The 15,826-nt window shown below is 42.9% G+C and overlaps 2 protein-coding genes and 4 non-coding genes across 7 annotated transcripts in view; 1 reads left to right on the top strand and 5 right to left on the bottom strand.

Moving 5' to 3' along the window:
• Positions 1-22: 22 nt before the first annotated feature.
• GLT8D1 (glycosyltransferase 8 domain containing 1) lies at positions 23-9,879 on the top strand. 2 transcript variants are annotated; one of them, XM_006169310.3, is made up of 10 exons: positions 23-205; positions 3,302-3,358; positions 3,442-3,540; positions 5,158-5,371; positions 6,946-7,063; positions 7,279-7,363; positions 7,530-7,642; positions 8,558-8,724; positions 8,834-8,946; positions 9,079-9,879. In XM_006169310.3, the coding sequence occupies exons 2-10, from the start codon at positions 3,343-3,345 to the stop codon at positions 9,267-9,269; spliced, it is 1,116 nt and encodes a 371-aa protein (XP_006169372.1). In that variant the 5' UTR covers positions 23-205; positions 3,302-3,342; the 3' UTR covers positions 9,270-9,879. The 2 variants fall into 2 exon arrangements, with proteins under 2 accessions (XP_006169372.1, XP_027624401.1); XM_027768600.1 differs by lacking the exon at positions 23-205 and adding an exon at positions 2,121-2,139.
• A 121-nt stretch (positions 9,880-10,000) lies between these two features.
• GNL3 (G protein nucleolar 3) overlaps positions 10,001-15,826 on the bottom strand; it is a 7,180-nt gene continuing 1,354 nt past the window's right edge. Inside the window, exons 3-15 of the mRNA XM_006169308.3 lie at positions 15,340-15,477; positions 15,111-15,224; positions 14,803-14,886; positions 13,930-14,062; positions 13,062-13,174; positions 12,708-12,825; positions 12,185-12,272; positions 11,515-11,689; positions 11,268-11,410; positions 11,052-11,188; positions 10,792-10,973; positions 10,304-10,370; positions 10,001-10,206 (exon numbers count right to left, since the gene is read on the bottom strand). Coding sequence (XP_006169370.1) covers positions 10,124-10,206; positions 10,304-10,370; positions 10,792-10,973; positions 11,052-11,188; positions 11,268-11,410; positions 11,515-11,689; positions 12,185-12,272; positions 12,708-12,825; positions 13,062-13,174; positions 13,930-14,062; positions 14,803-14,886; positions 15,111-15,224; positions 15,340-15,477 — 1,575 coding nt within the window. The 3' untranslated portion in view covers positions 10,001-10,123. The remainder of the gene's footprint in view (positions 10,207-10,303; positions 10,371-10,791; positions 10,974-11,051; positions 11,189-11,267; positions 11,411-11,514; positions 11,690-12,184; positions 12,273-12,707; positions 12,826-13,061; positions 13,175-13,929; positions 14,063-14,802; positions 14,887-15,110; positions 15,225-15,339; positions 15,478-15,826) is intronic.
• LOC114006319 (small nucleolar RNA SNORD69) lies at positions 11,749-11,825 on the bottom strand. The gene has a single exon (XR_003548057.1). It is a non-coding gene; the product is annotated as a small nucleolar RNA SNORD69 (small nucleolar RNA).
• On the bottom strand, positions 12,354-12,430 carry LOC114006323 (small nucleolar RNA SNORD19). Its single transcript, XR_003548060.1, has one exon. It is a non-coding gene; the product is annotated as a small nucleolar RNA SNORD19 (small nucleolar RNA).
• Positions 12,928-13,009, bottom strand: LOC114006320 (small nucleolar RNA SNORD19B). The gene has a single exon (XR_003548058.1). It is a non-coding gene; the product is annotated as a small nucleolar RNA SNORD19B (small nucleolar RNA).
• Positions 13,813-13,888, bottom strand: LOC114006322 (small nucleolar RNA SNORD19). Its single transcript, XR_003548059.1, has one exon. It is a non-coding gene; the product is annotated as a small nucleolar RNA SNORD19 (small nucleolar RNA).

Consider the following 15,826-nt stretch of genomic DNA (forward strand, 5'->3'; position numbering starts at 1 on the left):
GGTCCCGGGGCCTGCAGCGCCGCGCTGAGCTGGCGGGGCGGGCCGGGGCGCGGGCGACGGCGAAGGCTCCTCCTCCGGCTGCAGGTAAGGGCAGCTGCGGCGAGCCGCCGAGCGGGGCGACGTGTCGGAGCTCTAACCCGGACTGTCAATGGGCTTGCCGGAGTCCCGGAGAGAGGGGCGTCACACCACCTGGTCACTCCTAAAAGTAAGGAGGCCCTACTGACCCTTAGAATTTAGAGGGAACTGTCCCAGCCCACATCTCGGGAGAATCTTCGAGTGGGGACCCCGGACTCGCGCCTGCATGAAGAGAGCCCCCGTGCGGAGGATCCCGAACTCAGCCCACCCACCCTCCCAGACCCAGACTGTCAAGGGTTCGCTCAGGCGCTTTTTGAAGGCTGGTGTAGATCTAAAAAAATCTTAGACCCCCTTCGTTATGGTGAGCGAGGCGGGGCGCCCACTTTTCGGTGAGAAGTAGTTTTGGGGACCCCGCCCTCTCTGCCACAGACGGTGGGACTCCGGTCGCTCCCCGGGCCTGGGGGGTGTCGTGCCGCCCTCCTACATGGAGCCAGCACGTATTCATGGCACCTGTTTGTGCCAGGCAGTGGGCCTGGGGAACAGCTGCGATCGATGGAGACCAAGCTCTTGCGTCCTAGGACCCAGAGTGTGTCAAGGGAAGAGCCACATTACCCTGAAGTACCTAACAGCTGGATTAGCTCTGGGTAAGGAGGCCCGCAGATGTCGGAGCTCAGTGGAGAAGTCCAGCGAGGGGCTTAGGGGAGGCACCATAGACTCCTGAAAGCCAAATGGGAGCTAGCCAGTTGAAGAGGTAGGAAAAAGTGAGTGTAGGCTCAGTGACTTTTCACCTTTCAGCGCGGCAGAGGCCGGACAGTAAAATACAGGTACCTTTGGCTCCTTTCTGAACTCAGAAGGAATGAGCAAGAGCTTATACTGGGGTCCTTGTCACGCGGTGTATTTTGGGGTCCGTTGGAACAGCCTTCCTGTCCTGTGTATAAATGGACATACCCTCCCCACCCCCGACCCCCACCCCCGTGTTGTGTCTCTCCAAGTGCACTTGATAGGGCTGCAGCAGCAGCAGACTTTTTGGTGTTTGAGCTGTAAAGAGATGGGGAAATGGGGCTACGGTTCAAGTCCCAGACCTTGCTTTCTCAATTTCCTGCTCCCTCACTCTCCTGCTCTTTCCTTCCCTGGTCAAATTAAAATAAATAAATAAATAAAGTTAAATAATTCTTTAAAAAAAGAATTAAAAAAATAATAATTCTTAAAAAAATAATTCTTTATAAAAAGAGATGGGGAAAAGTTGCAAATGGTTCCCTTTGAGAGAGCACCATTGGAGCCCATGTTTCTCCTTATGTTGGACTTGGTTTTCATGAATATTACCGAAGATTGCGTTCCCTTTCCAAGCCCAGCACTAGCCTTGCTCCTAGATCATTTGACAAATAGCCCATGTATACTACCATTTGCCAGATGTGGTCCTAGGTGGCAGGGATACCACAGTAAATGTTTTCAGTGAGGTCCTTGTTTTCACAGAGCTTACATTCTAGTGAGGAAAGACATAAATGAAATGATTGGAAGTAGTACACATTCCTGAGGGCCTCAGAAAGGGTAAGGGGAGGAGAGAGGGACGGCCTTGGTCTTTGGTGTCCTCCCCGAGAGCAGTCTGAATGTAGGACCAGAAGTCCGTTGAAGGAGACTAAATGGGAGGAGAGGAGGTGGAGCTAGAGACTTTAAATTCAGACTTTTACAGAGGGAGAGCACAGGAAAGGGTCTTTGGGTCAACTGGAGCGGGAGAGTGTTGTCTTTTTTTCTTATATTTTTAAACTGGAGGATGCTCTCACTGCTCTGCTCTCCTGCCATCCTATGAAGTGTATTTGGAGAGACGTATGCATGCAGGATAGACACATGCATGCATGAATGCAAGATGCTGATGGGAGTGATCCAGCAGACAGCAAGAAGGTGGTGATGTTGCTCCAGGCAAACAGCTAGATTACAGAGCATCAGTGGAGCGGCCATTCCTGGGAGTACTGGGTCTATAGTAGTTGGTCTATGGCGTCAGGAGAGGAAACAGAAAACATGGCACAGCTGCTGAGAACGTGGCTATACATGCAGGTAGCTAGAAAGGTAAAATAACTTGTTCTTTCCTCCTGAGATTTCTTTCTTGTTTCTTGGTATGCCTGCCCTGGATTTGAGAGTGTAGGATTTTTTATCTTGTTTTCATGAGTGAAAGCTTCACAGGAATGTGAAGGGTTTAATCTATCATTTCTCAACGAAAACTAGTCATAGTAAACAACTGAGTATTACCAGACACAGTTGTCCAATGTAACAAAAAAATATACCCACTAGGGAATAGCAGATGCATAAGGGTTACGTTGCTGGGCTCACATGTAGTCGACCACAGTTCGAGTCTCAGACCCGGTGGCTTAAACTCATACCAGGTGTGTGTGCCTATGTGCCCAAGACCCTGAAGGGAGAATGGAGAAGGGATTGTAGGACCATCCTCTCTGGGGGTGATTTCTTACTTTCTGTCTCTCTTTCTAGTGAGTGTACACGCCCTATAGCAAAAATCTCTCTTAAAAAATATATACACACACACGTGTGTGTGTATACACATATATAAAATATGTATATATATATGCCTACTAAAAATATATGTATACATATATAGTTTGTGTATATATATGTAATAGCGTGTGTGGGGTATATATATATGTATGTGTGTGTATATTTATATAATATGTATGTATATTTATATAATATTTATATACATACACACACATATATATATATATATATATATATATATATATATGCACCTACAATTAAACATTCAGAAAACCCTGCAATTTCAATAATTTTAATCCCTTTTGTTAAGGTAAAATGAATTCTGGGGCTAGTAGGTGGCATAGTGGTTATGGCACTGGACTCCTACATGGCTGACCCCTGTTCAAGTCCCAGACCTAGTAGCTTGAAATCATGTTGGGCATGTGTGTGTGTGCGTGTGTGCGCACACACACACCAAATCCCAGGAGAATAGAGAAGAGATTGTAGCGTGGCCATCCCTCCAGGGGGTGATTTCTCACTTTCCCTCCCACTTTCTCTCTCTGGCAAGGACACATGCCCTATGACAAAAACCTTAAAATAAATAAATAAATAAATAAATAAAAGAATTTCTGGCAGAATACCATCTCTCTGTCTTGATTCTACCTGAATTAAAGTGTTTAGGCATTTTGAAGACCATTCTCATGTACTTGCTGATTTTGAGGGCTTTTTTTTTTTTTTGTAGGGTTAGCAACAACTAATATTCATATAAGACAGAAGAGTAAGATGTCATTCCGTAAAGGTATGCTCTTCCTGAAGATACGTAGCTTTTATTCTTCGTCAAAGGTAAGGAGATGTAATGCAGACTTTCCCCGTGTCTTTCAGTAAACATCATCATCTTGGTCCTGGCTGTTGTTCTCTTTTTACTGGTTTTGCATCATAACTTCCTCAGCCTGAGCAGCTTGCTAAGGAATGAAGTTTCAGGTATGGGAACCCTTACTACTGCCTTGGAATCTGCCGAGGGCCTGGAGTTTTCTGTGTTCCACATCCTAACTTATATCCCTTGTTAAAGTTTACTTCTTTACAAAACTACAAAAGGCTCTGGGAAGAGGCATGGTGGGTCCTCATTGTGCCCTTGTGGTGCTACCCACTTCTGCAGTGAAAACATTTGCTAAGGGCTTGATCTGGCAGAATGGATATTTCTTTTTCGCCAAATCAGAGGCCTAAGAGGACCCCTGTGGGCTGCCATCTGCTCACATTTCAGCAGGGCTTCAGAAGATGAGGGGCAGGCAAGTTTCCCTGGTGTTCTTCCCTGCTGTGGTCACTGATACTTCCTTAGCCAGTCTGGATAATTTCTTCCCGATTACTTTCCTCTAACTTGTACAACTGCATCAACAGACTCTAGGAATAAAACAGTCATAAAGACTTGTCAACTGATTTAAAAATAAATAAATAAAACAAAAGACACACTTACTTTATTTTGTTTTTTGGAGAGATTTTCGCTATAGGGCACGTGCGCTCGCCAGACAGAGAGACATAGAGACAGAAAGCAAGAAATCACCCCCCAGGGGGGATGGTCATGCCACAATCCCTTCTCCTCCATTCTCCTCTTGGGATCTTGGGCACGCACGCACACGTGCCCGGCGTGAGTTTTAAGCCACCGGGTCCAGGACGCGAACCGCAGTCGACTGCGTGGGAGTCCCAGCGACATAGCCATTACGCTAACTGCTGGGTCCAAAGACACACTTACTTTAGGTCCAGGCTTGGTGATGCAGTTAGTAGCCTAGTCAACCAGAAGTACATGCACACGGGTGCATGCACACGTCCCAAGATCCTGATGAGTTAGGAGAGAGGGAGATCACAGCAAGACAAGACTTCGTCGAGGGTGCTTTTCTTTTTCTCATGTGGGCATGTGCACACATCATCATGAATAAACTCACGAAAACTCACTCTGTTGGGAGGCTGGACAGTGGCACATTAGTAAAATGTGACCTCTGCGGCTGACCCGTGGGAGAAGGTTCTGGGTTTGCCATAGGGCACATGTGCTTGCCAGAGCAGAGAGATGGAAAGTGAGAACCCAACCCCTTCTCTCTTCTCCTCTCAGGACTTTGGGTAAACATATACATGAGTCCAGTGTGATTTCCAAGCTCCCAAATCTGGGACTTGAACTGCAGTTGACCATTTGGGAATCCGGCTGTCTACACCACTATGCCACCGGCTGGACCATTCAGCCTATTTTTAAAAATGCCTTTTTCAGGGCTGGCAGGTGGTGGTGGTAAAGAGTACTGGACTCCCACATGACCAACTGCAGTTCAAGTGCCCCCCCACCCCGGTGACTTGCTTTCTTACTTTCTCTCTCTGTGTCCGTCTCTTGTCAAAATTAAATAAATAAATACATAAAGTTCAATAAAATAATTCTCTAAAAAATGTCCTTTTCACTTTTCTGAAAGCTTGGTCGCATCTGGGCTGTGTGCATCTATTTAATGGAGAATGAGATAAACTGGTACTCTAATCCTCACCTCTTCCCATGTCTCGGGACCCTACTGTAATTAAAAGCTCGGGAGATTGTGTTTCATGCCACCCTTGTGTTGTGCTTTCCAGATTCAGAAATTGTCGGGCTTCAGCCCATAGACTTCATCCCAAATGTCCCCCGACGTGCAGTAAGTGGGAGACAAGAGGAGATTCCCGTGGTCATTGCTGCATCTGAAGACAGGCTCGGGGGGACCATTGCAGCTATAAACAGTATTCAGCACAACACTCAGTCTGATGTGGTTTTCTACATCGTTACACTCAACAACACAGCCGACCATCTCCGGTAAGCTTTGCTCGGCTGATGATGCTGCTTCTAGAAGTAGAGCAGGCCAGCTGCTAATCCAGTAGTTTTTTCAGTGTGTGTGTGTGGGGGGAGATTATTTCACCATATAAAAGCTGCATGTGACATGCTTTTCCATGTGATTACATCATAAACTGTCTCCATGACTCCAGAAGTGACATAAGGAGCTTATGCCAGGAAATAGATCAATTGTTTACTATGCAGTTAGCTCCACCTGATAACTCTTTTTGGTAAAAGGATTTTCCCAGTGAATGTGGCATGTTGATTTTCCAGTTGCAATTTCCTTACCTCATGGACTTGCTCCGAGCAATAGGGTCGAGTGGGAAGAGACTTGGGAACAGTGGCAGAATAGTGTGGGGAAGTTGTGAGCACAGATCCTGACTCATGTGGCCAGTTACTTGGAGAACACTGGAGCCCATTTCCTTATCTATAATTACAGGGTAGAAAAAGTCCTATCTATAGGATTATGCCAAGTAAAGAAGAAAAATCTAAAACACCTAGTACATAGTAAGCACTCAGTAAAAGGTCCTTAGTTTTGTTAGAAAAGACCAAATATGCAATCTGATGAATAATTTCATCCATTGATTTTAAAATTAAGATGTTCAGTTTATTCTAAGGAACAGCTTATCTAATAGACTAAGAGTTCTAAAACACATTTATCCTATGGCGTTCTCCACGGTTTATTTTGTGAAAGTTAGTGTGATTTTCATGTATTCTAAAAACTCAGAACCATCTAAAATGCAGAAGTAGATACTGCATTAGATTACAGAATAATTTTAAGTATCGACAAAATGCTGATTTGAAATGGACCTAGAAAAACGGAGTACCTTCACTGGCTTTTCTTACATGCAGTGAGTGCCTCAGACATGGGTGGAGGAATTATTTAGGATCATTACAGTGAATTAGTAAATCAATCTATTGTTAATAATTTCTAGTCTTGCTGCTAATTAGCTTTCACTACCATCATACTTGACTCATTTTCTTAATTAATGTATGTGGTGATGGGATAGTCTCCATTTCATAGTTTCTCTATAATAGTTTTAGTGTTAGAAAATTGCTATAGATTGGACCAGCAGGTGGTGTGATGGGTAAGGCGCTGGACACTCCCACATGGTCAACCATGGTTGGAGTCCTGGACCTGGTGGCTTACTTTCTCACTTTCCCTCTCTCTTTCTGTGTGTGTGTGTGTGTCTTTATCTGGTCAAGTGAAAACAAACGAACAAATAAAATTAAATAAATCTAAAAAAATTGCAATACAATCTTGTTTCAAGTAGGGTCTTTTGTGGGAATGTAAGGGCTTTTCAGAAAGCTCGTGGAAAGTGTGTATTATGGAAAAAACTGCAGATTTCAAAATCTTGCACCCAAATAATCCCAGTTCTCCATGAACTTTTTGAGAAAGCCAGGGTTCAGAGATAAAGGAGATTGAAAACATTCAGTCCTCTACAGTATTGCTTATGTCACGCCTTCATGAGGAAGGCACAAAGATAAGCTATGATGAGGAGATGGGACTGTGTAGGACTGTGTAGAACTGAAATTTGGTGCTTTATCTTGCTCAGGTCCTGGCTCAACAGTGGTTCCCTGAAAAACATCAGGTATAAAATTGTGAATTTTGACACTAAACTTTTGGAAGGGAAAGTAAAGGAGGATCCTGGCCAAGGGGAATCCATGAAACCAGTGAGTTCATGCATCCTTGTTTGTACCTGAGTGTGTGGAAAATGAGACACTTGGGTAACTGGGTACAATGCACAAGTTCCAAGGGACCAAGCTTGGGCATTTCTGTGGAGTCCTTGGGCTGTCTTCTCCTGCATGGGTACTGAGAGCATTCTATAAGTTTGCTTTTAAGCACAGCCACTGCCATATCTTATGCCAATGCTTCTTTTCCTTTTCAGTTAACCTTTGCAAGGTTTTATTTGCCAATTCTGGCTCCCAGTGCTAAGAAGGCCATATACATGGACGATGATGTAATTGTGCAAGGTATCAAAGACTATCACCATGAGTGCTGGTCTCTATCCAGATTGCGGGCTGTAGTGGTTGTCTTTTTCATGATCTCCTGTAAACGGTCACCATAGGGAAAAGTGGGAGGAACAGGAACTCTTCACAGCAACCAGAAATGGAAAGCTTAGTAGCTTACCTATTTCAGGTGATATCCTTGCCCTTTACAATACACCACTAAAACCGGGACATGCAGCTGCATTTTCAGAAGACTGTGATTCAACCTCTACCAAAGTTGTCATCCGTGGAGCCGGGAACCAGGTAATTTGGCTCACTAGACATTGTGTTCTCCATAATATATAGTAGTAGAAAGTGGCAGATTCAGGAAACACTACATTCCCCAACTATGACATCTCAAGACTGAAGCCTACTTTTCTGTAGATTTGTTTATAAGACTGGACCAACCTACTTCTTGAAAATGTGTAGGGACCAACAGGTGGCATGGTTAAGAGTGCTGGACTCCCACTTGGCCAACCATGGTTCAAGTCCTGGACCTGATGGATGGCTTGTTTTCTCTCTGTCCCCCTCTGGGCAAAAAGTTAAGTAAAATAATTCTCTTTTTTTTTTAATTTAACTTTATTTATTTATTTATTTATTTTTGAGAGGTTTTTGCTATAGGGTGCGTTGCGCTCGCCAGACAGACAGAGAGAGACATAGAGACAAAAAGCGAGAAATCACCTCCCAGGGGGGATGGTCACGCCGCAATCCCTTCTCCTCCATTCTCCTCTCGGGATCTTGGGCACGCACGCACACGCGCCTGGCGTGAGTTTTAAGCCACCGGGTCCGGGACGCGAACCGCGGTCAACTACGTGGGAGTCCAGCGACATAGTCATTACGCTAACTGCTGGTTCCCAACTTTATTTGTTTTTAATTTGACCAGAGAGGGACAGAGAGAAAGCAAGCCTCCAGGTCCAGGACTTGAACCATGGTCAACCATGTGGGAGTCTAGCACCCTTAACCACCATGCCACTTGCCAGTCCCAAATAAAATTATTAAAAACAAAAAAAGAAAATGTGGTTTAATAGTTCAAAATCTAGGTTCCTATTCTAACTTGGAATTTAAAATATCACCTTTGTTAATCTGGGAAGTAGTAGTTTAACACGCAGGTTTTTTCTTTACTGGCTATAAAACTATTTCATTTGAAGTATTAAACACTTATCCCATTTGTGTTTTTAGTACAATTATATTGGCTACCTTGACTATAAAAAGGAAAGAATTCGTAAGCTTTCCATGAAAGCCAGTACCTGCTCGTTCAATCCTGGCGTTTTTGTCGCAAACCTGACAGAATGGAAACGACAGAATATAACTAACCAGCTGGAAAAATGGATGAAACTCAACGTAGAGTAAGTATATATAACCGCCCAGCTATGGAAACTTGACATTTCAACCCTGTCTTGACTGACAGGAGTCAGTCATTATTCTTCACTAACATTTGTTATTTGTCCCACCAAGAGAGGGCCTGTACAGCAGAACCCTGGCTGGCAGCGTCACAACACCTCCTCTGCTCATCGTATTTTACCAGCAGCACTCCACCATTGACCCCATGTGGAACGTCCGCCACCTTGGTAAGGAGAAGTAACCAACCAGTTGCCTACGCTAGTGAGGAATTATGGGATATATCCAGTTTCCCTTGCATTTTGGCTTGGCATAGTGTTTGACTAGTAATGTCATTGGGCTCTTTTCCCCTCAATTTTAAGGTTCCAGTGCTGGAAAACGATATTCACCTCAGTTTGTAAAGGCTGCCAAGTTACTCCATTGGAATGGACACTTTAAGCCATGGGGAAGAACTGCTGCTTATATTGATGTTTGGGAAAAGTGGTATATTCCAGATCCAACAGGCAAATTCAGCCTACTCCGAAGACACACAGAGATTTCAAACATAAAGTAAAACAGAATTTAAACCAAATATTTCTCAGGACAGCCCTGTAGCACAGCAGTTAGGTACTGCGCCTAGAAAGCAGGATCTCATGGACAACTGACGTTTGAATCCCTGCCCTGGTATCTTGAGTAACATTCTGGGCGCCCATGTACAGAGAATCTTAAAGGGATAGAGAAGTGAGAAAACAGAGATAAAGCAACACCAGGAGGGGTTGTTCTCTCTCTGGTGAGCACTGCACTCAGCCATTTAAAAAACATTTCTCAGGAAATCCTGGAAACAGTATGTGTGGGAAGTAACAGTTGCTAGGCTTCAATGTCTACCTGCAGCAACCCATGGAACAAGTGTTTCAGTTGGAAAAAAAAAAAAAGTGTGTTTCAGTTGGGCAAAGATGACAGACTGGTCTGTCTGGAAGTCAGCCTCCCAGATAGACCATAAATGTGTCTGCACCTGCCTCACAGAGTGTCTTACTCCAATGCCGAATGGCCAGAATGAACCGCTGCACTGACATAGCTAGTGCCAGTCCAGGTGGCTGGTGCAGCTAGTTCAAGACTGCTGTTTGGATCTAATTTTGTAACTTGTGGCCTGATCTTTAAATAAAACCACATTTTCTAGTAGCTCATTTTTTATTTCCAGATAATTATATACTTGATACCGTTCTTCTTGCACTATAGAGGTGAGTCTTTTTTATAGAATCTGCACACACTGTAAATTGCCTGTTTTAATGACACCATGGATATGTATTTACAGAATTCACATAGCTTTTATCATACTGTAACAAACAACTATGTTATACACATAGGACAGTTTAACAGTAGCAGTCTGTTTAAAATGTTAAATACCCTTTATAAGTGGACATGGTTGTGTTACACATAATCTGTACTAAAGTCATAAACATCATCCTCTTCAGTCACTTTATCCAAGATAAAAGATCTTCCAGACTGGTTACCTACATAGGAAAATATAAAGCAAGGTTTTATTTGTTTATTTAAGAAAATATGTGATTCTACATTAAGCTGCGTCGTTAGAAAAACTCCTAGACTCACCTGGTACGGACTCTTCAGGCTGTGCCACCCACGTCTCTTCTGCAGGGGATGTGTTTGAAGCCCTCTCCTACAGGACAGAGAGAGATGGCATTGGATTAGCAACCCTTTTCTGCTCATGTATCTAAGAAATTATAAACCTGAAAACAAGTCTACAAAATTAAACTTCACCTAGGTATGTGCATATAGGAAAAACCTAAACACAAATAGGATTTAATACCATCTGAGGTTTCAGGCATCCACTGGAGGTCATGAAATACACCCCCGTTGGGTGTGTGTGTGTGTGTGGGGACAATACCTCCTGTACATATAAGGGGAGGCACAAAATTAAGGCCAATGATCATAAGCCTCAAATACCTGAACTGTATGCAACTTATTCCAATCAATTATAAAATATTTAACTTCTACCTTCAGCACCTTCCCATTCATTATACATTAAAGTGTTGGAAAACTCACTTCAGCTTCAAATAACTCATGAAGAGTATACTTACGTCCACTTCTGCATCCACACTTTCCTGGTCACTGTTCATGTCTTCGTCCTCCTCCTTTTCCTCCTGTTTCTTCTGTTTTGGTTTTGGCAATCCTTTAGGTATATCCTTTTCCTCTGTTACCCCGTTTGTCAGACCCAGGGACTGGAAAAGGATGCTATTGGCTAAACGAGGACCTCTGATGGCTAGGAAAGAAAGTAAGTCCAAGTAAATGGATACAGTCCTTATCAGCCAGTGACGAGAGCACTGACAGTCTCACTCACCTTGTATGCTGTGTGCGTTGTTTTTTTCCAGTTCTTCCAGATTAAAGCCCCATTTCATGTCTGCCATGATGCTCTCATTAAGATGTGGAGGAGGAGTCCAGGATGTGGGGGCATGGCAATAGTAACCTAAAGAGGCACTAAAATTAAAACCAAGATCTGTCAAAACCCAGTTCCTTCATTCTGTGGTCCCAAAATGTCAACATAAAGAAGCCTTACCCTGTCCACTCAGACCATAGCAGTTTAGCAGCACGTTCAACATTTGGGCTTCCCCCTTTTTGGTGCAGACCTCTTCTCTGAGCAAGCATAGTGAGAAACTCCAGTGAATTCTTATAGTCTGGGACATTGTATTTCAGTACTACCTGTAACAAAGCAAATGTAAAAAAAACTTGAACATTTTCTGCTTAAACTGCTTATGACGAAAAGAGAAAACGGTGGCAGAGTTCGAGGGCAGGGGTTCTTGTACCTGTCGAGTGTCAGCCTGGGAAAGGATGGCACTAGCAGCCTCTACTGGCCTTACTGCTTCAATACTTGCTGGACTTCGCAGAGCAAGTGCAGCGGAGGAGTTCAGTGGAGAGACAATGAGGCATGGGCTGTCTATGACTGTAATCTGTTTGTCCAAGGGGACAACCTGCATGCTCCTGAAAAGAAAAAAACAATTGATGGGAGGGCACTGTTTTCTTTCGAGGGCAAGACAAAGAACATGAAGCTCAGGGTTGGATTGAACAAACTCAGCACAGTCAGTCAGATCCAGTTTATCATCATTTGCTTCATGTTTAATCAAAGATGCTCCTAAAGGGAAACACTACTCGTTGCTGCCTGTCTATCTATCTACCTAAGCATGTGCGGTTCCTTCTGCCATTAATATCCCTTCTACCTAGGAAACTTCCATTCATCTCTCAAGGCCAGACTCAAACATCACTTCCTGGTGTAGCTTTCCTCTATCTGAATTGTGGGCAGTTCAACTAGATTGTGGCTAATTCTTCCCCAAGCATAGCACTGCTTTACTCTCTTGGGCTTTCTTTAAATAAGTGATAAAAAAAAAAAAGCTTTAAATAGAAAAGTCCTTCGAGATAACCAAGATAAAATATTTACTATTAACAAGATAACTCCAGTTATGAAATAGCTCAGTTTACCTTGTAAGTCCCATGGATACACCAACGGTGCATATCCTTTCTTGTTTTAAGCTATTGATGATGCTGCTTTTCCCCACATTTGGGAAACCTACAAATGAACAGAAATCCAGACATAGGCATTATGTGCTGATAATGACACAATTTTCTCTGTAGCATTTGTTTTCAGGAAACTTAAAGCAAGATCAGAGTTGGATCTGAGCGTCTTCACTTCAACACTAAGACCAATCTTAGTTAGCATCATTTCTTGCACAGGTAATAAAGGACAGGGAGACGACTAAACAAACCAAAACATTATAAAAGTTAACCTCCAGCAGTGCCCTCTCCTAACAAAGATATGAAACTGGCAGCAAATATTTTAATTAGTTTCTTTCCTTCAAACTGCATGTGTTTGACAAGGTGGGCATGATGCTGATGTTTGAGTAAGCCTTTTATTTCAGACACCACCACCACCATACCCTGTCATTTAACCCAGAAGAATTCTTAGTCAAGTATTTTGACACAACCGTAATGAACTAAAACTTACCAATTACTCCAACCTGAATAGATTTGCCAGATGTCTCCTGAAAACCTCCTAGAAGTTTCCAAAGTCCTTCTTTTCCAAAGCAGACTTTACTCTTAAATGGAGCAGCTTTCTTCATTACCTTCGTGTGTTAAAATTCCAAATAATTAGTCTAACTTATTATTCTGCCACTCATCAAGAAAACTTAACCAATCTGACTACAAAGCCCAGCTTTTAAGATGAACCTGAGTTGAAATCAGAGTTGGATCTTAACATTTTTCATTTTTTACATCAAATTTTGTACACTCATCATATTTCAACTATATTCAATATCAGGAAGGACCACGTTTCCCACCACTAGCAGTAAAGGTACAGTACCTTGGTTTTACTCCTTTTGTCCTTCTGATGTGTCGAAGCTCTGAATACCACTGTTGGCAATTCTTTCTTCAAATAATTTAGCCAGCTCTCCAAATTCTCTCTCGGTACCAGATCTGACAGGAATAAGACACATGCTTCCATATGGTCATTTTCTTGAGATGAATTTGCAAAATCTGATAAACTATAGCTGTCACTGTGCTTTGGCTTTTTCTAGGTTCCCCCCCCCTTCTCAGAAGGATTTCACTGGACTAGGTGGAAGGGGAAACTATATCCACACTTTAGTATTTCAGTTCCCCCCCACTGCTCACCCTGTCAGAACTGAGTCAACCTCTGGATTACAACCCTAGTAATCTCACAGCTTTGCTTTCAGCAGCCCTTTGTTTTCTAACCCAAAAATAATGTTAGATCCTGTTCCTGACATCTACTTTGTTCATCTCTGCTCTGGGTTATCTTGTTCTTCCTGCTCAAATTTCAGACAGATAATGCATTTTACTTAAATATTATGTCACATACTAATATATCACACACCTGAAAATACTGCAGGTATGTGGAACTTGGCACACTGCTAACACTACCTACATGAGATATACTGCATACTAGCGTACTACCTGGGTATAGAAGCTTGTGGTCTTCAATAAGATAAAGGGTTAAGTATTGCATGGCAAACAGAAGAAACCAGTCAAAATTCTTGCAGAAACCACCACCTCCCCACTGCCCAGCACTGTTTTGGCAACCTGAGCATACATGCTCTGGCTTTGCTGAGGTCAGAGTTGGATCTTATCAGTCTTCAGTGTCATCAGACTGTTCAGATGTCTTCCTCATACCTCACTAGTGCATATGGAAGACAAACAGTATCTCTTTTGCTCACCTGATTTATTTAATACAAGTATTAACTTTTTCTGTCCACTCTGGACAATGGCTTCTTCTACCTGAGGACATCTGCAACCAAGAGGATCTCTGGCATCCAGTACCTCTAACACGACATCTGAGGCTTCAATCACCTGTCAAACAAGAAAGGATCCTATCATCACCCCTTGCTCTAGGAGCAACCTCAATGCGAGTATACTGGCGGTATCCACCTGGCCCCGAGGTGAGCTCAGACTGGGAGCTCACATTTTCACTTTGTTATGAAGAACGTTGATATGTTCATCATTTCTCACACAAGAGTAAAACACATGCTCAGCAGCTTCTGATCAATGTGCACTTCAAAAGCAGAAATACCAGGATGTTTGAACATAAGTAGTTTGATAGCTCTTTTGGCCTTGCCAAGAACTGCTGAGAGACAGGTTTAATCCCCAGTAAACAAGTGAGCTTGGAAGAATGGGTGCCAGGGATGGGAATGTCGAGGAGCAAATACACCACGGCTCTTGGCTTCCTTCACTTAGTTCAGTAGACTACTCTAAAAGATCCTTATTTTCACACTGCTTACATGCTAGTGTCTTTTCTTCTATTAAAAAAATTTTTTTTAACCATGTCAACTTGTTACTTTAACACCAAAAGCCGCTTTTATAAATCGTGGTTACGGGCAACAGTGCACAGGTTTAAAATGGAAGATAGTATCCCATCATCTAATCATAATAAGAAAAGCTTAAAATACAATAAGCTAACTTGCTAAAGGAGTCTTCCAGCTCCAGTGAACTCTATTTCCACCTTTACAAGGTGGGTGTTGGGCCAGGGGAAAACACTAGTCTTTCAAAAACCTCGTTATACCGTTTTTAGACACTAACCTAGACTAAGATACCTTTTTAAGTTCCTGACAATATAACTTCTTTGGGCTCTGTTTAACAGACTTGGTTCTGTTGTTAGTTTTGCACTGCTCGGATTCCTAGAGGATAAAGAAAGGAAGGAAAAGACATGAAATTAGAAGTATAAGCAGCAGTTGTCATATGTATCTCCATTTCCTACAGCTAATTTCGGGGACTACAGATGGTATATTAAGAGTGCCAGTTCCTTTTTTTCCCCTTCCAAGAGGGTTAGCAGCCTCTGTCCTGTGGATGTACTTCACTTTCTACATACAGACTCATTTCTAATTTAGAGACCCAATCATACCTCCTTCACAGGTTCCACATCAGATGGCTTAACATCAGGGTTAGCTTCAACTTTTCTTTTCTTTTCTTGTTCCTTCTGCCTGTTGAGTTTCTGCTGCTGTTTGAGTTCTTCAAGCTGTGTCCAGGCCATAAGAGACATGGATGATCCAGTGGCTAGTGTTTTTACTTTACTTTGAAAACACATACCCACCTTACACCACTTACTGAAAGTACATGCTAACATAACTTACCCGCTGTTTTCTCAGCTCAGCTTCCCGAAGAAGAGCCTCCTTAAAGGGAGCACTGTTTGGAACTCCTGGGTCTTTCTTAGGCTTCTTATGACCCCGTTTTTTAGCTTCTTTCCTCAATTTTCGATGGTGCTCTCGAATCTATTATAATAAAAATATTTTTGTCAGTTCATGTAAGTATTTTTCTACTGAAGTGAGAAATCAATCTGGTTAAAGTTATGCCTGTAAAACACCACAGAAGTACAGGAACTTTTCATTGGATCAAACAGAGCATTCATGTATATGTATAAAACAGCAAGAAGGGGCTAGCAAGTGGCATGGTGGCTAAGGAAGTGGACTTCCACATGGACAACTGAGATTCAAGTCCCAGACCTGGTGGCTTGAAAATCACGTAAGGTGCATGTCCATCATGCCCCAAATTCTAAGGGATTGGGACCAGCAGTTAGCATAATGGCTATGTCCCTGGATTCCCACGTAGTTAACGTTGGTT

Source organism: Tupaia chinensis, unplaced genomic scaffold, assembly GCF_000334495.1.
Source record: "Tupaia chinensis unplaced genomic scaffold, TupChi_1.0 Scaffold147003_1, whole genome shotgun sequence".
Lineage (NCBI taxonomy): Eukaryota > Metazoa > Chordata > Mammalia > Scandentia > Tupaiidae > Tupaia > Tupaia belangeri.